Source organism: Equus caballus, chromosome X, assembly GCF_041296265.1.
Source record: "Equus caballus isolate H_3958 breed thoroughbred chromosome X, TB-T2T, whole genome shotgun sequence".
Lineage (NCBI taxonomy): Eukaryota > Metazoa > Chordata > Mammalia > Perissodactyla > Equidae > Equus > Equus caballus.
The window spans coordinates 79,373,047-79,396,758 of NC_091715.1; the positions used below are offsets into that span (position 1 = coordinate 79,373,047).

The 23,712-nt window shown below is 36.0% G+C and overlaps 2 protein-coding genes across 15 annotated transcripts in view; one reads left to right on the forward strand and one right to left on the reverse strand.

The window, feature by feature from the left end:
• APOOL (apolipoprotein O like) overlaps positions 1–20,147 on the forward strand; it is a 70,862-nt gene extending 50,715 nt beyond the window's left edge. For all 4 annotated transcript variants that reach the window (XM_005614307.4, XM_005614308.4, XM_070257178.1 and 1 more), the window contains 5 exons: positions 1,413–1,511; positions 6,025–6,116; positions 12,480–12,593; positions 12,799–12,916; positions 19,588–20,147. In XM_005614307.4, the coding sequence (XP_005614364.3) occupies positions 1,413–1,511; positions 6,025–6,116; positions 12,480–12,593; positions 12,799–12,916; positions 19,588–19,676 (512 nt within the window). In that variant the 3' untranslated portion in view covers positions 19,677–20,147. The remainder of the gene's footprint in view (positions 1–1,412; positions 1,512–6,024; positions 6,117–12,479; positions 12,594–12,798; positions 12,917–19,587) is intronic.
• Positions 20,148–22,828: 2,681 nt separating this feature from the next.
• SATL1 (spermidine/spermine N1-acetyl transferase like 1) overlaps positions 22,829–23,712 on the reverse strand; it is a 123,468-nt gene continuing 122,584 nt past the window's right edge. For 10 of the 11 annotated variants that reach the window (XM_070256707.1, XM_070256711.1, XM_070256717.1 and 7 more), the window contains one exon: positions 23,220–23,501. In XM_070256707.1, the coding sequence (XP_070112808.1) occupies positions 23,331–23,501 (171 nt within the window). In that variant the 3' untranslated portion in view covers positions 23,220–23,330. Of the gene's footprint in view, positions 23,502–23,712 lie in introns of all 11 variants that reach the window. The other variant, NM_001433655.1, reaches the window with a different exon arrangement.

Below are 23,712 nucleotides of genomic sequence, written 5' to 3' on the forward strand. Positions count from 1 at the left end.
CGTAATTAGAAATGTTCTATTGTCTTTTTAACTTGCAAGGTTTAAATGTGAGAAAAATAAACATGGTATGTTATTCATTATCATATTTTGCCAACTCAGAAGATGCTTTGTATAGCAGTTTATGATAATAATAAAGCAATAGTATCTATCATTTCTTTAGCAATTATTATATGCTAAGGCCTTGTGATAAGCATTTTATGTAATTTATCTAATTTTGTAGCATTTCTATGAGTGTTAATATTGGAATTACTCCCATTTTACAGATGAGGAAACTGAGGTTTAGAAAGGCTAAGCAGGTTACCAAGGTCACATAGCTAGTAAATGGCAGCACCTGGACTCAAACCGAGGTCTGTTTTAGCTACAAAGTCCGTATTATATACTCATAAAACATAAATTGGAAACTTGCCTCCATTGTTATCAATTAGTTTAAATAAGTACTGTTTGCTTTTAAAATGTATAGTATTTTGCTATAGATTGCTGGGAAACACTATACCTATCAGTCACCCTAGAATATTTGAGCTAATGTTGTAAAGCAATTGTATTTGACTCTTTAGTTTGATAATAGTGTTTGGCAGCAGATAAAGCTTCCAACTAGTCTTGGCCTAAGCCTGTTGTCAAAATAAATGTGTATGGGAGACAGAAAGATCAGCTAAAATTTTAAATGTCTCCATGATGTTGATCACCTGTATGTGTATTATCATTATTTAATGTATGTATTAGTTAATTCCAAATTAGAGTCCTCATCAATCTTGTGGAATATAAGTGATTGCCATTAAATAATTATGTGTCTTTTTGGATTGCATGGAACCAGAAGCAATTTAAATATATAAAAAGCCAAGAAATCTGTACTTCTCCCCACCCTCCATCTACTTTTTGTCTAGGTTTACTTCTCATCCTGATCATTGGTTTTAACCAAAAGCAGCAGCTGCTCTGAGGTTATTGGGGAGTAGTGTCAAGCAGAGTCTGCTAGCTCTGTGTATCCTTAGACTATTGTTCAAAGTTCCCTGATGAAGTATCTATTTCAGTTATTATTTGATCCTACTAATGTTTGAACAGATAAGGCCAGGAGCATTTCCATTATGGAGATATAATACATTACACAGGAATTTACTTTATAGTAATCCAATTAAGATGTACACTCTAGCATCATATTTTATTAAAGAGTGATAATCACCTCTATTATTAAGAAAACAAATATCATTAAACCAGCTATGGAAGGAAGATTTTATTTTGTAGCAAGTAACTATTGTAACCAGCTTTTTAAGTTGCTGCTCAAATCATTATTTTGTGTGGCTCTTTTGAAGAGTGTTTAAACCATCTTAGCAAATCTCTTTAAGTTTTCTGCATGATATCTATATATAAAGCCCAATTGTAGTAAGTCATTTATATTAATTTTTAACTGATTTCTTGAGATGCCTATATCTATCTGAAGAATCCACCTCGAGATTTTCTTCCGAAAGTTGGAGTCATTACAGTCTCAGGGTTGGCAGGCTTGGTTTCAGCGAGAAAAGGTAGGCTTTAAACATATATATTCCCTTTTCCAATGCCTTTATATTAATTTCTGAATTTTACTATCACAGGAAAACCTCATATCCTTTATTGAATATTATTAGGACAGGCTGTCGTAAAAATTTTTTAATTCTGTAGCACAGCATGTTTACTTTTATAAAGACTTTTTGTGTTTTCAAAAATATAGCTATTCCAAATGATGTTCAGCACCATTAGTTATTAAGGAAATGCAAATGAAAGCCACAGATACCACTACACACCTATTGGAATGTCTAAAATTAAAAAGACTGATCAGACCTAGTGTAGTTGAGATGTAGAGCAAATGAAGCTCTCATACACTGCTGGTGGGAATACAAAATGGTACAGCCCTTCTGGAAGGTAATTTGACAGTTTCTCATAAAGTTAAACATATCCTTACTCTGAGACCCAGTAATCCACTCCTGGGTATTTCCTTGGAGAAATGAAAAACCTATACATAAATGTTTATAGTAACTCTACTCATAATCGCCAAAAGCTGGAAACAACTTAAACGTCCTTCAACAATTAGCTAAACCTTGGCATATCCATACAGAGGAATGCAACTCAGCAACAAAAGGAATGAACCATTGACACATGTGACAGTCTTGATGAATCTGAGTTAAAGAAGCCAGTCTAAAAAAGTTACGTGTCGTATGATTCCATTTATATGACTTTCTCAAAAAGACAACACTATAGTGACGTTGAGCAAGTCATTGGTTCCCAGGGATTAGAAGTGGGGAGAAGGTGTGACTGCAAAGAGTGATGGAACTGTTCCATATCCTGATTGTAGCAGTGGTTACATGACTCTATATATATATTATAATTGAGAGAAGTGTACACCAAAAAAGTTGAATTTCCGGTATCACCATTTAAAAGTAAATTTTTAAAAATATATAGCTGTTCCTATTAAAATTGTAATTTATCATTTTGTTTCTCATCTTCTAGATAATTTTATTTTTTAAAAGATCTTAAGATTCTCTAGCTATCAAAAAAAAGATCTTGAAAATTTTATGTTAATGTAAAAATGTATACTAACCACTCAAACTACTTTTCTCTGCTTAGTCATAACCACCCATATTCTGAGGGCTGTATTAAGGATTTGAGGCAGAGATGATGATGGCTCAGAAAAAGTTTTATTTCCTCTTGGTCTCATCCTGACCAAGGTTGCTAGAAGTGACATCAGCCAGCTCAGAATGGAGTTTATGAAATGGACAGACAACTCACTCAGTACTCTCATTCAGCACATGAGGCTTGGAATATTTGATTTCTTTTCCCCTTTTTTGCCTCGTATGTCTCTACCAACTTTGTCCTCCCCTTCTCACTATACCACTTGTGTAAAGGCTCCCCAAGACCACCCCCAGGTTTGATGGTTAGCTAGGAAGACTCAGAGGGCTCAGCCTATAGTCATATTCTGGCTAAGATTTATTACAGTGAAAGGATGCAAAGTAAAATCAGTAAAGGCAAAAGGCACATGGAACAAAGCTTAGAGGAAACCAGGTACAAGCTTTCAAGAGTCCTCCCCCAGTGGAATCATATAAGATACACTTAATTCCTCCATTAATGAGTTGTGACAGTATGTGTGAGATGTCAACCAGGGAAGCTCATTAAAACCTGAGTGGCCAAGGTTATTATTGGGGGCTGGACACGTAAGCACTGTCTATCTAGCATGTACCAGATTCCCAGGAAGAAAGTAGTTGTTCAGCATAAACCGCATTATTTGCATAAACAGTTTAGGCACAATGCACCACTCTTATGATTCAGGGAATGTTTTCTAACAGTGTAGGGAACTGCCTACCACTCGGGTTCCCATATGCCAGCCTAGGGCCAGCTTTCAAAGCAGGCCTTTCTAACAATGGCAGACTTGAGCATACTATGTTAACTCTCTTCTGCACACCATTAAATAACTTTCTTTCATAAGCACATGGTGAATTTTGTCTTTGCCCATCTTCCCTCTCTGGTATGGAAGTCCCTCTCAGTAGGCATTACTGCCTCTCCTCCTCACTCAAGCCCTTTCTAAGCTGGTGCAGTTCTCTGGTCAGTAGCCATTTTGATCACCTTCCATTCATCCTCTCTCCACAACTCAAGTTGCCAGTCACTGTCCCCAAACTAAAGTACATGTGGTTGGAAGTACAGCTCTGAACCAGTGTGGAATCTGATGTCAGATACCTTATGGTTGGTTTTCCCAGCTTTAGTTCTTAAAGTAACCTCAACTCAAGTACACCTAATCAGATACAAAACCTCTGTGAATTATAAGAACATTCCAGCATTCTAACTCTAGCCCAGGTATCTCATCCCAATAAACTTAACACTTTCCCTGTAGCTAATATTAATGGCTCCTTATATCCCGTCTTTTATTCTAACACTGTGAGCAACTTCTATTGAATACATATGATAAATTATTCATTAGGAAAAAAATTGAAAACCAAGATCACCATATGTAACAATAGGACTCAAAGAATTAAATTTTGAAGGAAATTGGCCAAAACATATTACTTAATTCTCAGTGAGAAACTCATAATCCCAATTGTAAGAGAAAATGTTTCTTAGGTCTTTCACAGTGTCTCCAAATGTCAGAGCTAGAATAATCCAACCCAGTATTTTTCAGACTTCAGATTTCAACCTATTAGTAGGTAATAAAATAAACATAGTGGATCTTAGGAAACATTTTATTAAAAAATAAAATAGAGGAGAATAGCAAATATCAAAGTGTTTTGTACTTAGTATGGGTAAATATTGTTAAACTTTTGTCTCAGTGGAGTATGTGTGTGGGATAGGTCATAGGTCATGATGTAGTTTGTTCTTTAATATGAGTCATGGTCAAAAAAGTTGGAAAGCTGTTGGTTTAGTCTAATCCTGTTATGCTACAAATAGAGGTGCAGAGAAAGAAAATCTCTCAGTGATTTCATAGTACATAGCTAGTTACTGACTGTGTCTAGAGTCGTTCCTACTTATGGGAGTAGGGTTACTGAACCCAAATGAAATTTATTTTCTTATAGACTGACCTTTCATATCAAGTAAAGAGAGGATGAATGTAAGTCTTTTTAATATTCAAAATGACATGTCAAGGAAAAACTGCCACCTTTCAAGTTTAGGAACAGCACAATTAGGAGAATTTGGCTGAGTCAAGGAAACCTACAACAGGAAATGTTCGGTCAGTAAAATCAAGAAGCAAACTATAGATGCTAGACTAGTAATGAGTAGGACTAGAGTAAAGGAGCAACTTAGGACATATTTTAAAATGCATAGACCCTCTTTCCCACTATGAGAAAAACCAATCTAAATCTAAAGGAAAGCTAAATTAGAGGCTGAATCAACCTACCCACCCACCTCCCCCAAGCTCAGTCTATGGTAGACATGACTGTAGAAGGCCTCCGTACTAATAGTTAAACGGGACAGAGAAATGCCTCTTGTTTTCACCTTCCCTAAACTGTAAAGTCGCCTGCAAACATTGCCAGGTATTTTTCGCCTTAGTCTTTATTGATATACCAGATAGGCTGTTTCATTTTTAAATTAAGGACTGTAGGAGCTGTTCCAGACAATGAAAGTACTTACCCCAATTAGAAATCCCATCATCGAATTGCCCAGATCATATTTACAGAGTCCAGTGTACCCAGACAAGCATTTAAGGTACATATTTTCTTGAACCAACAGTCTGTTTGAACTAAGCTATGGCTTAGACTGGTGAGTTTCAGACTATTCTCCAGAACCTGGCGTTCCATGGAAGTGTTTGGTGGTGATAGAGAGATAAAGGAAAAGCCATGCAGGTGGGGCTCAGTACTGAGCCTCCCTCCCCTGGGCTAATCAGAGTAGCTTCAAGTTTATGGGTTTTATATATCAAGTTCCTCGTGAAATTGTTTTTGGAAGATTTTCTTTTGAAAAGGATTTTGGTGTCAAAAAGTTTGAAAATGAATCTTAGATGCTTAGTTACAGCACTTTTGGAAATGAATGAATTATCTCAAGTTACTTGCAGTTATTAAATTATTACTTCAGTATTTTAAATCATTGACATGAAGAAGTTAAAGTCTTTTAAATTCTTTAGCTGATTAGTTAGTTGGATCTTTAACCTTCCTAGGAACTTAATCAAAAAGGATATATAAAGACAGTCCATTTCAGTTCAACATGGTAGTTGATTAATTCTTTATATTATCATGCTTTATTAGATACCTGAAAAAAATGTCCTTACAACTTTGGGTTTCTTAAGACATGAAAAAATACCTACTTTTAAAAAAGAAGAAAATCATCAACTCCCTTTGTGTAGGTAATTATCAATATTAGATTAAGAATACTTTTAAATTGGACATGACAAATGAGGAGTATTAACGGAATTGTGATCCTTAAGGACATTTGAGCTACCATCTTGGCTGGTCTTATTACCTAAAGAGTAATTTAACAGAGGACGATAGCTTAAAGGGGAACAAAGCAAACATTAAAGTTATAAAACTATCAAGTCTCTGGTAACATCTGTTTGCAGTTTAATAGTTTGTTTGAATTTCATAGGTTCTAGGTTTAAGAAAATTGCTTATCCACTGGGGCTGGCCACTTTAGGAGCATCTGTTTGCTACCCAGTTCAGTCAGTAATAATTGCAAAGGTAAGTTCTTTTTAAGTGATAGCTACATTTCAGTATTTGTTTAAACTCTCAGTGTGACAATATTTAAATGTCATACAGCACCTGCAACATTTAATTTTCGGAGAAATATAGTTGGTATCAACTCTTACGTTGGCAAAATGACATTAGCATCTCAGCATGGTAAATGCCATTCTTAATTACATGATCACAAATAAATAGGATGACTTTGTTTAAATATAATTTAACCATATAAATGCTGGTTTGAGGATTAAGTTCAGAGACACTGAATTATAATTTATGAGGAGAAATACCACTCCCTTGTTGAGCTATGCAAAATTCAATCTGTAACTAACAGGAAATTCCACCTGCTCGCAGCTGTCACTTCAGCAGATTAACCTAATGCAAGAAACAACCAACTGATAGATAACAGAGGTTTCTGAAGGTAAAAAAAAAAATACACACACATATACAAACTCAATTTTGAAACCACCTGGAACTAAGCAACACTTTCCATGAATCTGCATTATCGTTGTTTTGTCATTTTCTTGTGAGCTGACCTACAAATTCAGATTCTCCTAATGATTTGAACAGTTTGTGTCAGTATTTTATTTTATTTTTAACACATACTCAGATTGAGGAGAGCTTTCGGATATGCAGTTTTTTCTTCCTTTCCTTCTTTCCTTAATTTCCAACAGTTAACATTTCCCCTCATACTTGAAGCAATGTGTAGTGTTACCAGAAGGATTTTCTGTACTTGTGTTCTCATTACTGCATCTCTTCAGTTGCTGAGGTAGATAGAATTGCCTATTCAGTATTTTGAGAACGTAAAGCATATAGTCCCCTATGTAGTTTGTGATGTGATCAAGCTATAAAAGCTTATAGCAAAGGAAGAGAGCATTGTTCTTTAAATCTAGTTATACTTGAGGTAATTGATGGATAAAATAAGAAACTTATTTTTAAAAATCTTGCCTAAGAATTTACATAGGAATTAGCCACTTAAATTCCTATGATGTTAGTGCTGAGAGAAACCTTTGAGCTCATTAAATTCAACGTCCTCATTTTCTCATTTGCTGATAAGGAAACCATGGCCCAGCAGTTTTGCGGTGACTGATCTGTCCAGAGTTCTCTTCAGCTTCAGGGGGCCTGCTTCCCTGGCCATTTTTCTTGCCAGTGCGTGATGCTGCCACTGATTCTTTTTGTTCATTTTAGAGTAATGACTTCATGTTTTTTAATAGAATTGGTACCTACTCATCCTTAAATAATTTAAACATTAATGAAAAGTGTAGAAAAAAGCCAACTAACCACCTGAAATTCTTCTATCCATAAAAATATCAGTGTTAACATTTGATAGAATGTTATTCTAAACATTTCTCCCTGCATACATAGAGATAGAAAGATTGATGGGTGAATATGCAGATACAGTTTCATAAAAACAGGATCACATTATAGTATGCATCTTATTTTTAATTTTAAAAATAAAGTATTAAACTTAATTTTGCTTTAACAGAAGCAAAATTTTTTAATTTTTCTTTAACAGAAGGAAAATAAAGAATTGCTGAACTTCAAATAAAAATTTTTATGATAAAAGAGGGATTAATATGAGTTCCTAAAAGTTCTTCTATGGTTAAACAATGTTTGTTACTTAAATTTCTAGAGTTGAGACCCTTGCTTTTCCTTTGACTGTCATATAACAATGTCATATGTAATAATTGGTGGATTCATATATATATATATATATACATGTATTATATATATATATATATGTATATGTATGTGTACTATATATAGAACATGGGTTCTTAACCTGAGATCCATGATGGACTTCACAGAATCTGTGACTCCCCCACCCGAAACTGTGTGAAAAATTGTATGTATACAATAGATGCCTTCTACTTTGATATTATCAGGACTAGTAGTTAACAATTAATCCAAAGTGGTAAAGCAGGAAGTTTTTAAAAAATAATAAATATTTACCCTAAATATTTTATTTCAAATTAAAACATAAATGTGTGTTCATTTTTCTCTCTTTTTGAAGCAGGGCTTTTCTATGAGTATGGGACGACTAGTTGAAGGTCCACAGCATCTTTCTTATCGCTAGCCATATATGTAATATGTCTTTTACTGTTTTCAGTTTAGGTTTCTTTAAAATAGAATGAACACGTGGGGCTGGCCCCGTGGCCGAGTGGTTAAGTTCGCGCGCTCCGCTGCAGGCGGCCCAGTGTTTCGTTGGTTCGAATCCTGGGCGCGGACATGGCACTGCTCATCAGACCACGCTGAGGCAGCGTCCCACATACCACAACTAGAAGGACCCACAACGAAGAACATACAACTATGTACTGGGGGGCTTTGGAGAGAAAAAGGAAAAAATAAAATCTCTAAAAAAAAAATAGAATGAACACTTAAAAACATTTTTAAAATAATCTGAGTGCGGAATCCTCTTAGATTTTTATTATTTACCCCAGCCTTTTACAGTTGTCTTGCCCACCTTTGGCAGTGGTTATTCTTTTAGTAATTTACTTTGGAGTTTTTACAAAGCATTTAACTTAATTTTCCTAGACACAACAATTATCTTCACACTCATATTTCATCCTACTATGGTACATTTAAATTGTTGAATTATAGTAAAACTGATGTAGAGACTTGCAAACGAACACAACTTATTCTTGGTAAGCATATGGATCACTTGTGACAGACAGTACTTGAGCATATTGGACAGTGCCTACTAACGATGAATATTCAGCATTCTATGAAAATCATTTATTATAAATTTTTTAAACATCTTCATTTAATCAGACAAGCCTCTTAAAAGGATGTCAGGTGAGAGCTCTTCTACTGAATGTGTATTTTTCTGAAGGAAAGGGCCCATTCTTTTCAAGAGATTCTCCAAGGGTTCTATGATGTAAAATAGGTTACAAAACGATAGTCCAGAAGGTCCTTGGAAAAATAAAAGTCACACTCCCATTATTCACAAGTTTGGAAATACACTTCAAGATGGAATTACTCTTTGCTTTCTATATTTTTTCTTTACAATATTTTCATTATTAACTTATATAAAGAGTAACAAGCAATCTGTTTTGGAAACTATAAAATATTTAAGAACTTATCAAATAATGTTTTATGACCTGTTTTTTTAAAAACTATTAAATTTTACTGAAGGGCATTTTCTTAAACCTGAATACATTGAGAGATACATCTTGTTTCTGGATGAAAGGACTCAATATGGAATATGACAGATGTTTCCAAATTTACAAATTCAGTTCTTAGAAAATTCCTGGATTTGGAGGGAACATGACATTGATTCAAGCAGTATTTGTTGTCCATCTGCCATGTGTCAGTAACTATACTAAGCTATAGCATAGACAATAAAATAGACCAAGAGAACAAAAAAGAAGGTCCAAAAACAAATGTATCGAGTATGTCTTTGTATACATTATGGGGAGACCTGCGGGGGTATGGTAAAGGTGACATTTCAGATCAGCGTGTAAAGAAAGGATGGATTATTCAAGAAATGTGTTGGAATAATTGACTTTTTGGAAAAATGCTTAGATCTTTCCCAAATATCGTGCAAAAATAAATTCCAGGTGTAATAAATATCTAATCATAAAACATAATACTATAAAAATATTAGAAGAAAAAAGAGGCGTATTTGTGTAATCTTGAGATAGGAAAGGCCTTCTTAAAACATAATCCAGAAGCCATCAAAGAAAAAAATGTTTTTTACTCCATCAAAATAAATAAATTTCTGTTGATCAGTATACCATACACAAAAGTAATGGATAAATGAGAAACTGGTAAAACTATTTGCAACATATATAACAAAGGACTAAATAATATCCTTCATATATTAAGAGCTCTTATAAATTGATAGGAAAAAGATGAATGCCCTCTAAGAAAATGAAGAAAGTATATGAAGAAGCAATCCACAAAATAAGAAACATAAATGAGGGCCGGCCCCGTGTCTGAGTGGTTAAGTTCGCACACTCCACTTCATTGGTCCAGGGTTTCGGTTTCACCAGTTCAGATCTTGGGTGCAGACCTAGCACCGCTCATCAAGCCATGCTGATGTGCTGTCCCACATAGCAGAACTAGAAGGACCTACAGCTAGAATATACAACTACGTACTGGGGGGGTTTGGGGAGAAGAAGAAAAAAAAAAGATTGACAACAGATGTTAGCTCAGGGCCAATCTTAAAAAAAAAAAAGAAACATAAATGGCCTAATAGATGAAAGATGTTTAACTTCATCAACAATCAAATAATTGCAAATTTAAAAGATCATTTAGATAATTGATTTATAGCCTTTCAATTTGATGAAGATGTAAAAGATTCATAATACTGCTACTGGTAAATGGGTGGAAAACCAGACTTTTGGTGGGAGTGTAAATTGCTGCAGTATATCCCTGACTTTCTGGAGGCAATGTGGCAATATTATCAAAAATTAAAATGTATGTAATCTTTAATCCACATATTTCACATCTAGGAACCTGTTCCAAGGAAACACCACAAAGGTATACGGTCCCAGTTGTATGTGTGCGGATGCTAATCACAGCATGCTCATAATTGCCCAAAAAAGGGGAAACATCCCATATGCCCATTAACAAGGGATTTGTTAAACAAATCATAACGCCCTTATGCCCATCAGTAGGGGATTTGTTAAACAAATTGTGGTATATCCATTATAGAATACTAACTATGCAGATCTTAAAAAAGAAACATATCTATTGGTATATAAACTGATATGGAAACATCTCTGTGACATGTTGTTAAGCTTTTAAGAAATCAGATGTCAAAATAATATGTATAGTGTGATCCCATTTGTATTTAAAAAGAAACCAAGCTAAGTATATATGTGTGTAGTTTCTTTTAAAATTTAATTTAAAACATAACTGAGATTGTAGTGTATAATCTATTATTCTCTAATCTCTTTTTGTCATGGACTTCTATCCATGTTAGTCTGTATAGATCTACTTCATCCTTTTTGGTAGATCTATAAGTATCGGCATTCCATTTGTTTTAAAATACTATGCATGTGTGTATATAATATACATATAAGAGTAAAAATTGAGAAAGAATATCCATACAACTGGTGACAAAGGTTACTTGGAGGGAGGAAGAGGACTGTCTTTATAATAGTGGATTGGTTGATTTTTCTTAAGTGTAGGCATATCCTTACCAAAAACAATAGAAATATTTCTATTTAAGGAAGAAAAACATAGTTTTTAAAAATTTATGTTTAGGGGCCGGCTCCATGACATAGTGGTTAGGTTCAGCATGCTCTGCTTCAGCAGCCCAGGTTCACGGATTCAGATCCCAGGTGCAGACCTACACCACTCATCAGCCATGCTCTCTGGTGGCAACCCACATATAAAGTAGAAGAGTGGCACAGATGTTAGCTCAAGGCTAATCTTCCTCAAGGCAAAAAAGAGGAATATTGGCAACAGATGTTAGCTCAGGGCTCATCTTCCTCAGGAAAAAAATAAATAAGTTCATAGAAAGCATAATCCTGGAAAGTTCCCCAAAACCACTTTAAAACTTGAAAAATCAATAGCTATTGAAATTACTTTTACTGTAATGAACAAAAGGATGGGAAAAGAATAGAAAGAAGGAATCAGAAGAAGATTTTCAAAGAGAAAGAGATATGCATGAAAGTAACAGCAGCTTCAAGAATTCAGTCAGCATCATAGCCTCTACCCTAGTGTGTTTGTAGTTCATTTTTTATTTCAGGTTTCTACCAAAAAAACAGTATTATTCTCTGGAGAAATACACTGATGCTTTTTCTTTGTGACCAGAGAAAGCACTATAAAAATTAAAGCAAATCATTAACTTTGTAGCATCTTCAAATCTCATTTTCTCAGTCAGCTGTTTATTATCTCAAACTATCTTTCCGAGACTCCTGTGAAACAGACATAGTTTTCAATTTACATTTTACCGTATGATTGAAAACTATACATGTTTTAAAGACTTCATTTTTTTAGAGCGGTTTTAGGTTCACAACAAAATTAAGGGGAAGATACAGAGATTTCCCGTACACCCTCTGCCCCAATGCATGCACGGTCTCCTCCATTATCAACGTCCCCACCAGAGTGGTACATTTGTTACAGTTGATGAGCCTACACTGACACGTCGTTATGACCCAAAGTCCACAGTTTACATCAGGATTCACTCTTGGTGTTGTACTAACTGTACACTTTTTAGCCTTTTACATGAAACGAATTTTCGTATAAGACAGAAAATGGAGCTTTGTGTTATATGATCTAGAGATTTATATCTTTACCATTGATTCTGACCTGGGTGTTCATATAAAATACCTGACATAAGTTTTTAAATATTTGTTATTTTAACTCTTAAAAATATATGTTATTTGACTCACTTTTTGTTTTAATTAGGTAACTGGGAGAAAGGCATATGCTACAAGCCAGCAAATTTATGAAGCAGTTAAATCATTGTGGACAAAAAACAACAAAAAAGAGTCACTTCCTGAACCTAAAGAAAAAACTAAGGTAGAGTTTAAATGGACTAAAAAAGTAGACATTGAGTTTTGTTTGGGTGGCTGTTGGCTTGTAACGGCGTGTCCCAGACAGAGGTCAAGAATAGAATGAAAGGAGATGAAGGAGCCTAATCCCTTCGCATACTGTAATTTTTTAGGATATTTTATTCTTTTAGTAAACTGATTTACTTATGAAGGAAAATCTTTTTGGTATACAGCTAGGAAGCCCTGCTGAAATAGAAATACCTGCAAAAACGCCTCACGACCTGAAACACTCAGTGCCTTTGCCAACAGAATTCAGCTCTGAAACGAAGACCAAATTGGAATCCCCCTCAGGTTTGTTTGAAATGATTCAATTTTGTTTTCATTCTTTTCTTAAATAATTTTATAGTGTTATAATTAGTAGTTTGAACTTATTTACATGTTTTCTTCGTAAATGTTTTGTCTTTCTAATGTCTGTAGTCTATATTTCTTTTTAGGTTATGAAGTACTGAGGTGCCTGGGGCTGTTTCTGATTGCCACATGGTTCATAACGCAGATCTTTGCATATGGGGGTATAGAGTAGCACTGGCAGGTTGAGTGAGTGAAGCATTTAATATTACTTTATAAATGTGAGCTTTCTCATCAGGTGGAGGAAAATCTGCCTTTCTGGATTCTATCAATTTGCAGGATCTAAGTATGCATCACATCTACCTAGAAGAAATATCAGCTTTCCATTTCTTGTGCTATTTACCCCTCTCAGTTTTATTTAGTTTAGATACCGGGAGAACTTCCAACATTAAATAGTGAAAAATAGCACCAATTATAATACTAATAACTTTGCTAGTATTAGATACTCACAATTAATATCTTGTGGGACCAAATAGCGACAATTATACTGTCTAGGCAAATATACCATGGTTTTACTGTGATAAAAAAGAAGGTAACAGAGTGTTTAATACCACTTCAATAGTGTATTCACATAAACCCACCAGTCACTGGCTTGCATAGGTTTGTCTTTCTGTACAAGGTGAATGGTACTACCCATAAGTTGTCTTATTGCAAAGGAAATAGGGCCAACTCAGAGGTAGAGAATTAGGAAATAATGATAATATCTGCCTTTTATTGAACACCTACTCTGGTGCAAAGAGCAGTAAGTATGTTATTCAATCCTCACCCAAAAAGCAAAACAAACAAAAAGGACTCTGGTGTATACATGTAATTATAATCATTTTATGGTGAAGAGACTGAGACTCAGGGAGCTTAAGTAATTTGCCCAAAATCATACAGCTTATGAGTGGCAGAGTTGTGTTTATAGTCTGGATCTTCCTAACACCAAAGTCCCACCTCTTTTCTGTTGTGTATAGATTATCTAATTTCAGCCTCCTCCTTTCTCACTTAATCTTTCTAAGGTTGTCACTGACTAACAAACCCAGTCTGAGCTTTACTGTTTTCTTCTGTTACCTCTCCTTTCTAATCAAGAAAAGTCGTGCAGTTTTTAGACTCTCTCTGATTAATCAACAGTTGACCACATTCCCACAAGTATATAATATATCCAGTCATTTTCCTAAATGTCTGTCAATTCCAAGTATCTTTGTGGAGATGAAACATGTTATAGCTCAATAGTGGGACCAAACCATCCCTAGCCAATGTCTTTTCTTCACACATCTAGATTCTGGAACCCTTTACCCACCTGTCATGGGTAATGTGATAGATGAAAAGAATTCTAAGGAGACATGTAGAGGGGAGAGAGATGCTAGTACTATTCATCTGTATCATGTATCATTCAGAGTTGATTATACAGTAGAGCCTTGGGATTCACCATTTCTACATTTCACGTGCAGTCCCAAAGGTCTAAGACATAGGAAACAGTAGTGAATATGAGCACAGATTTTAGAATAAGACCTGGATCTGAATCCTACATCCAACATTTACTAATTCTATTGTCTGGGGCAAGTTATGTAATACCTTAAGCCTTAGTCTCTTCATCCATGTAAGGAGGACAATAATAGTGTTATTCTCACATGGTTGTTGTGAGGATTACATGAGAGACTACATGTAAAGCACAAAGTACAATGTCGAGCACACACTAAGTTCTCAGTGAGCGTTAGAAGATAACATTATCATTTGCCTAATTAGCCATTTTTCCAATAAATTTATTTTCCTTGAGCACACTTTGAGAGCATGTTACTTAGCTGGGGAGCCTAGCCATGGCCACCACTTACCACGATACAAAATAGATTGGGTGTACTGTCCAACTGTATATCATGCCTCTGAATATGAGTTTGATTGTTCTCTATCATCGATATACATTTATGGTGAAAAAATATGTTATTTTGGGGATCACAAATTTGGAAATTTGGTGAAATGGACCTTTTTGAAATCTGATGAAAACAGAATAAAATCTCTCACAGTCTCACAGGATTAATGTCCCTCTAAAGCAGAGGTTGCAAACTATGGCGCTTGTGCCAAAGCTGGCTCACCGCCTATTTTTGTACATTCCATGAGCCAAGAATGGTCTCTACATGGTTTAAATGGTTAAAAAGCAACCACAAAATATTTCATGACAAGTGAAAATTAAATGAAATTCAAATCTCGGTGTTCATACAAATTTTATTGGAACACAGCCACACTCATTCATTTCTGTATGATCTGTGGTTGCTTTCATGCTACTATGGCAGGGTTGAGCATGGAAACCTTATGTTTTACAAAGTCAAAAATATTACTCTGGCCCTTTGCAGAAAAAGTCCGCTGATTCCTGTTCTAGAGGGATGAGGTGTGCCACACATACATGACTTCCCTTCATGATATCTGCGAGACTTTTTACAGGTCAGGAGACTAAATAGCCAAGTTCAAAACCTCTGAAGGGCAGAACTGAATTTCCTACTGTCTTTTAGTGCAAGGGAGACAGAAAATTGTCAGGCTCTCAGTCAGAAGTTTGCGGGTGCCATGGCTGAGGACCAGGGAGAAAGCAGAGGTTGGCTTACTCTTACCAAAACTGCAACTCAGGTCAATGCCTGATTGGATTGAGATGATAAGCACTTCACCCTTCCTAAAAGAGGAAGAGGGTCCCCCTCTCTGGTAGAAGGTATCGTCTGGAGCTTCTACAGTTTTTTTAATACACCATACAAGCAAACCAAATACTAGTTATGCAAAGAGGCAGGAAGATGGGACTCATAATCAAAAGAGAAAAATATAACAGCAGACCCACAGGTAATCTAAATATTGAACTTAGCAGAAAAGGACTTTAACTAACTATGATTAATATATTAAATAGAAAACATGAACAAAATGGATGAAAAGATGGAGAATTTCATTAAAAAATTGGATTCTATTAAAAAACCAAGTGGATATTCTAGAAGTGAAAAAGTATCTGAAATTAACTCATTAGATGGGTGTAACAGCAGACTATATACAAAGGAGGACGGAAGTAGTGAGTTCAAATATTGTTTGATAGAAAATAGCCAAACTGAAGCACAGAGAGAAAAAAGAAAGAAAAGAATAGAACAAAGTGTGAGGAAGTCCTTTGCAGTGACTAGTATCTTTAAGTGTTTCGATTATTGAGAAGCTGAATGCTGAATATCATCCCAATTTTATACAAAAGAAACAAAAATAGAATTTCTAACAATCCTAACTTCACTCAGCAATTAGTGATCTGTCCCATTTTTTCTACCTAACTTGCTTGAAATATAAATGAGATAATGTGTGAACTAAATTATCAGTGAACAGATACCACCTAATGGCTATTTGAGACAATAATTCATTGCTGTTTTATGACTTTAAACATCTTTATTCCTTTCCTTTCCTGTTCGTTATAACACCATCTTTTTTAAAAGTCTGCAATAAAAACTTTAAGCATAAAATGTTTTTTATTAGAGATTAAAAACACGACAAAGCTCAAAGAAAAGCATTATAATTATTAGGGGATTGAGATTCAAGAAGAGTTTTATGACTGCTAATCTTTGATCAGCTCAAGGGGTGAAGAAATTTCTAAGAGGAATGATATAATCCTTAATTACTCAGAAAAGCATGAGATGAATCTTTTTGAAAAGGCAGAAATCAAATGACCTAGGCTAAGTGATTCTAAACCAGAGGGATCCACATCACAATTACTTGAGGTTTTTTTTTAAATTCACTCTACCCAAGAATTATAAATTAGGATCTCCAGAGGGGAGGCCTCCAAGCAGGCGGATTGTAAGAAAAGCTCCACCGGGAATTCTCTGTGCATATTCCTCTAATCATAAGGTCTGACATGAGCTAGGGATCAATTAAAAATTTGAAGCCTTTCAAGAAATTTTGAGAAGTGGAGATCTAAAGGCAAGGGGTCTTTCACATTTGGATGAACTGTATCTTTGACCAGAGTTTGGACAAGAATATAAATTAAGAAAATGAGTAGAAGCGTTAGAGAACTGAGTCAGTTGGTTAACATTGTTAAGCAAATTAGACACATTCAGACTTATATAAAATAATTATTTGCCACATGCAAGTAGTACGTCTGTCTGATAAAGAAGAAAACTATTTTGTAGGACACTTTTCACTTGTACTGAGCAAAGGCTTCCACCAGGTGGCAGCAAGAGTACATTTGAGAAAAGGGCCGGCAGAACCACTGTCTTTACCTCTTTTGTGTGCTACAGACCTCTTCTCAGAATAATGTTTTTAAATGCATCAAATAAAATACATAGTGATATATGAGCTTCCTTAAATGTATTAAACAACAACATCTAACAGCAGATCTAATAAAGGCCATGGTTTTGATATAGTGGTAAGTGTAACTATATCAAGATATCTGCAACTGCAGTGTGATAGGAAAATATCTGTGATTTCTATTAGTGACAAAATCTAAGGTACCACTAATACTATTTTGATTTATTGCCTACATTTATTATTGAAGAAAATGTTCATTTTTAGTCAGAGTTTAATTAAATAAAGACAAATTTTCCCCATTCAAATTCATAGATCACATGAATTCTATCCACAGACCCCAAAGAGACCCCAGGTTAAGAATCTCTGTCCTATGGAGAACTATATTAGTGTCATGAGTAGTGATTACTTGTGATCTGGTTGTTTTTTAGTATATTTGGTGCTGAATTTGCATATAGGTATATCACACTTTATAAAAAATGTTTCTGAAAAGATAGGTGTAAAATAAATCATTGTATATAAATGTTTCTCCCCTTTGTTTTCATCATAAAACTTGAAATTAAATTCCTCTGTGGAAAAAAAGGTATGTCTCCCAAATGTAATAAAATCATTTTAAAATGAATCAGATTTTGAAAAACATATTTAAAATAAAAACAAATTTCTGAAAAAATAGTTTTAGTCTTATGTCATGAAGTAAATATATAGTTGTTCCTTTCCTACTTGCCGTGCACAGGGTATTATATGCAGCACTTTGTGCACATTATTATATTGAATACTAAAAATAATTGTATGATGTTGTTACTACTCTAACCCCCATTTTACAGGAGAGCCAGGGTTGTTCTCTTGGAGGTCAGACAAACTTGGATTCAATCCTGGCTCCATCACTTATCAACTGAGTGACGTTGGTCAACTTTCATAACCTCTCTAAATGAAAATTTCCTTATCTGTAAAACAAGGATAATAGAAAAATATCATCTGTCTCATGGTGGTATTGTGAGACAGTGCATGAAAATAATGTAGCACCTCGCCTGGCACACAGTCAGCGTATCAGGATCACCACTGGTCCACACATTGCCGAATCCAGGAGTCCATTCTCAGTCTCCATCTTATGCAATCCATCTGTAACTTTTACCACAAGTGATTACTCCCTCCTCCTTGAAACAATCTCTTCACTTGGCCTATAGGATACTACTTGCTCTTGGTTCTCTTACCTCACTGACTGGCTGTTCCTTCTCAGTCTTCTCTGCTACATTCTTCTAATCTTCTTAATTTCAAAAAGTTGGAGTATCCAAAGGGCTCATTCCTTGGCCTCTTCTCTGGCGCTCTATATGATCTCATATAGTCCCATAGTTTTAAGTGCCATGTATAGGATAGGCCTGTAAAATTTATAAACCAGCCCAGGCCTCTCCTCAACCCTACTGACTCAGACTTCTAGCTGCCTACTGAAACATTTGTACTCAGATGTCTAGTTAGTAATTCAAATTTAACACATCCAAAACTTAACGCTTCCTTTGCCTTCCCCTGAACATGCTTCTCCCACATTTTTCTTTATCTCGGTAAATGTAAACTCCATTCTTCCAGTTTCTCAAGTTAAAGAGTCTCTCTCACACAACATCTTCCATCCATTTAGGAAATCCTGTCCATTCTACCTTCAGAAGTTATTCTGAATCCATTCCCTTTTCCCTGCCTGTACTGCTGCTGCCCTAGTTAAAGCCATCAGCGTGTGGCTCTGGGAGTGCTGCAGCAGCTTTCTCACTGCTTTCCCTGCTTCCGGCCTTGTTCCCTTGTAGTCTCTTCTTCCCATAGCTAAAAGTGATCTTTTAGAAAACATAACATCATGTTACTCCTCTGCTTAAAACTGTCCAGTAGCTTCTCATCTCACTTAAAATAAAAAAGAAAAACCTTACCATGGTTCTGTGTGGCCTAGCCTTCACCTGTTTTCTGATGATGTCTCCTGTCACTCTCACTGTACCCACGATCACCACATCTGGCCGACTCTGTTCCAGCCATATTGGCCATTTTGTGTTTCCTCAGACATGCCTCAGGCCTGTTATACTTGCTGCCTGCTCTTCAGATATCTACCAGCTCACACCCTCTCCTCTTTCAGTTCTTGCTCGGTATCACCTTTCTGGAAGGCTTTCCCTGTCCACTGTATTTAAAATTGCAAATTACCCAAGCACTCCATATGCCCCTCCCTGGTTGATTTTTCTGCATAGCACTTACCACCATCTCATATCTTTTACTTAACTTACTGTCTGTCTCACCCAACTTAAATGTTAGGTCCATGTTGGCAGAGATTTTTGTTTTGTTCACTACTGTATTCCCAGTGCCAACAATAAATTTGTTAAATGAATGACTAATTTTTTTTCGTTTTAATACTTTATCAGGTGCTACACAGTTTCTGCCTGACCCCAAGCTCATGGATCACGGGCAGTCCCATCCAGAAGATGCAGATATGTACAGCACTAGAAGCTGAAATGTCTGCGTAGAGAACTACCAGATGTGTGAAGCTGCAAATAATGATGAAAACAATCGTGATGGGTAACTGCGACGCACAGAGTATAAGTTCAACCATGTTTTCCCTCACATCTTCTAACGTACCGTTTGACCAATCACATAGGTGATTAAAACACCAACTATGAACAAAATCCAAACAATATTAAATGATTGATGAAGAGGCAGAGGTAGAAGTATTAGGATGCATTTGGTGACTTTTAAGGATGTTTATGAAAAAACAAAAACAGTAAATATATGAACACTGATGAGACTAAAATCTGAAAAACTATGTCTACATATAAATATTTATACGTATACACATACATATTTGCTTTAGCTTTTCTGAATTAATGTCAGCTAAATTAGAATGGTGTGTGGAAGGATGTGTTCCCTTCTTCCCATTTTTTTTTCATTTCCCAGAGCTGGAATAAAATATCCATACTTTAAGGCACTTGGGCTTGGCTTTGTCTCTTTGTTTTATTAGTGTTAACTCCTCTTAAGTGTCCCCAAACACCTCTATTCAAGAGGACCATATGCTACGTGGGACCCCCAATGCTGTTTAGCAGTCCTGCTGGTTCCTAGGTGGTTTCCTATTCTGTTCCCCAGGAGAGGTATTACAGACCTTTTATTTCCAAGCCTCTTATTCCTGCCAAAGATGACCATGTCTCCTATTACTCAGAGAAACAAGAATGTTATTTAGACATGACCATTCCCAACTTCTTCCCATTTACCTTCAAAAGTCTTATGTCTTTTCAGCCATGCAGCCCCCTTTTCTAAGGTCAGTGCTTCTATTTGTGTTCCTCATCTCATTCCTCCGCATCCTTCCCAGTACCATGGTCTATCCTGTTTAATCTTCAGTCTTTGGTTTCTCTTTTCACTCATTTAATTTTCCTCACATCTAAATAGCTTCAGATCTTCTTTATCCAAAAACAACAGTAACAAAACCCTTTCCCTAACCCTGCCTCTTCCTCTAGAGCTATCTTTTCTTTGTCCTTCCCATAATTGCCATACTTCTTAAAGAAGTAATTAATGTCACTTTCTTACTTCCTCGCTTTCAATTCCTCTCTAATTTGGGACACCCTGGTCTCTATATCTGCTTGAATTTTCTGCAATTATTGACTCTCGACCACTCCCTCCTTGAAACTCACTCCTCCCTTTGCTCTCTGTTACTCCTGCTTCTCTTGTTTTTCTTCATTCTTCTCTTGCTCTGAATGCCTTAAATGCTGAGGCTCCCCGGGCTGCATTCCTAGCCTTCTTTTCTCATTCTGTGTGCTCTCTCATTTTCATTCAACGTACTTCACTGACTTCAGCCGCCATTTATATGTCCTTATTATTTCTATTTCAGCTCCTGTATTTCTCCAGAGCTATGGACCTTTCTTTCTAATTATTTATTAGTCATATCTACCTTACATCCCATAGATATCCCCAATGTCATTATGCCTAAAACTAAATTGTCTCTATCTCTCTCTTTTTTTTTTTAAAGACTTTATTTTTTCCTTTTTCTCCCCAAAGCCCCCCGGTACATAGTTGTATATTCTTCGTTGTGGGTCCTTCTAGTTGTGGCATGTGGGACGCTGCCTCAGCGTGGCTTGATGAGCAGTGCCATGTCCGTGCCCAGGATTTGAACCTACGAAACACTGGGCTGCCTGCAGCGGAGTGCGCGAACTTAACCACTCGCCACGGGGCCAGCCCCTCTACCTCTCTCTTCTTATTTCTATGTTTCTCAAATCCTTTCTACCTTTTCTAATCCTTGTTCTCATTCACCTCTTTATTATCACTTTCCTGGATTATTACACTAGCCTTCTGGTTGATCTGCCTGCCATCAGTCTTGTTTTCTGTCACTTCAGAATGTGTTCTGCTTGCAAGTAACAGTAAACCAGTTAACAGTAGCTTAAATAAATAAGAGTCTATTTAAAATCTGGAATTAAGTATTACAGGGTTGGTACAGTGGCTCATTGGTGCCATCAAGGGCCTAGACTTTTTCCACTCTGCTCTTTACTGTGTTAATTTATCACCTCATAGGCAGAAAATGGCTGTTGTACCTGTGGGGGACACATACACATTCAAAGCAGGAAGAAGGGTTAGGACAAACTATGTACCAGATGCTTCTGACTCCCTTTTATCAGAAAAGTAAATGCACTCCTAGAACCCCTCTCAAAAGACTTCTGTCTATATCTGGACCACAACTTGTCATGTAGCCACATTTAGTGCAAGGAAGATTGGCAAAACATATTTGGTTCTATGGTGAGGAAGGCAAGGGGTAAGGGATTTGGAATGGGTGTGAGTTTGAGCTAACATCCAGTGCCTGCTACCCTCTTCTTCTAACCCATCTGTCATATTATGATGAAATAGTTGTCTTACTAACAACCATTGTGGTTGGTTGTCTTTCTGGAAACTTCAGTGGTTCATCATTGCCTACAGAATCACATCAAGACTTCCTGTATGACATATAAGGCCCTTCATATATGATCCCAGCTCAACTTTAATCCTGTCTTCTCTCCCCACCCACCCTACTGCCAATGTATGTCATATTTTATCTATAACCTACAACTTGCTTTTTGGACATGCTTTGTTCTTTTATGTTCCTTTTTCTCTGCCTATGCTTGTGTCTCACCTTAGAATTTTTTTTCTATGTCATCCTGCTCTATATTCCAACTTCTTGTTCATCCTTTAAACCCAATTCCAGTGTCACCTTTCTCAGTTCTCCAAGGTGGGATTTAGATGCGCTCTCCTCTACATTCCCTCACATTTGGTATTTATAGCTGTGATGGCCCATACAATTTACCATAAAACTAAAACTAGTTTAGTATTTTTTCACAGACAGGGTTCCTTGTGAGTATGACTGAATCATCTTTCTGTAGCTTTTGTGCCCATAAAATACCTGGTACATATTGGAAACTTACATGTTCTACCATGCTGGTTATAACACAGGATGCAAAGGTAATTCTATCAAAGGGCTTATATTCTACTAGAAAGGATAGAAACATATACAGATACAGTGGTGTGTGTAGTATCTGCCCTAAGACAAGTACAGCCAAAGAGCCATGGATGCTCAGAGATGGAATGTAGCTCTGGGATGATGTTAAGGAGGCAGTGGTACTTGAGCTGCTCAAGGTGGGGAAGCAGTTCACTTACTAGTTTTTCATAAGTAAGCTCTTCAAAATTTGGCTTCAGTATTTTAAGTAAATTTTTGGTACCTCAGCTCTGTTTATAACCAAACACACTCATTTTTCATCAAATCTAAGACACGTTATTTACCTCTAAGAAAAAAGTACTGCCAGTTGATCATTATACTTATCCCAATTTCAGACATGTTAAGATGTGAAAATATAATCATCTTAAATTTAGTGAGAGATGGTAGGTAAAAAAATAAATATCCTAAAGCTAAGTATAAGTGATTTTTGAATTCTCTACTCTTTTGGATCATCAGCTCAGCTACAACACATTAGTACATTAGTTTGGATAATGGAGAGTTGACTGTATCTGCAAAATCTGTTTCAAAGTAAGAGATCTCAAACCAGAGTTTGGTCACTTGCTGTATTGTACAACACTTAAAGTCAAACTGCTGTAGGGCTCAGGTGACATTCAAATGTTGGAGCCTCTGTTGTTGGGACAAGTTATGATGAGTCCTCTTTCACTCTTCCCATGCCATTTCCATGAGTTCTTTTCTGTTAAATCTGAACAGATGCCAGCCCTCCTCGGAGGAAAGGTCTAAAGCCCCTCGACGAGTGTAGTAATCAGTAGACGCCTGGTTCCAAATGACGACAAGGAAGTGCATGCAGTTACATTGGCTTATGATGGCTATCTGTTTAAAAACAGAGATTACTATTACTTGAAAGTATAGGCTTCATTAACATGTTTATTTTATTGAAGATCTACTATATTCAGGGCACTGTGTGTATAATACTTTCAAATAATAATACAATAGTTATCTTTTGGACTTCTCTAAAGCTATAAAAAGAAACAAGTTCTACTGTTCAATTTTAAAACCCTTTCTTTAAAAATCCAAAACTGAT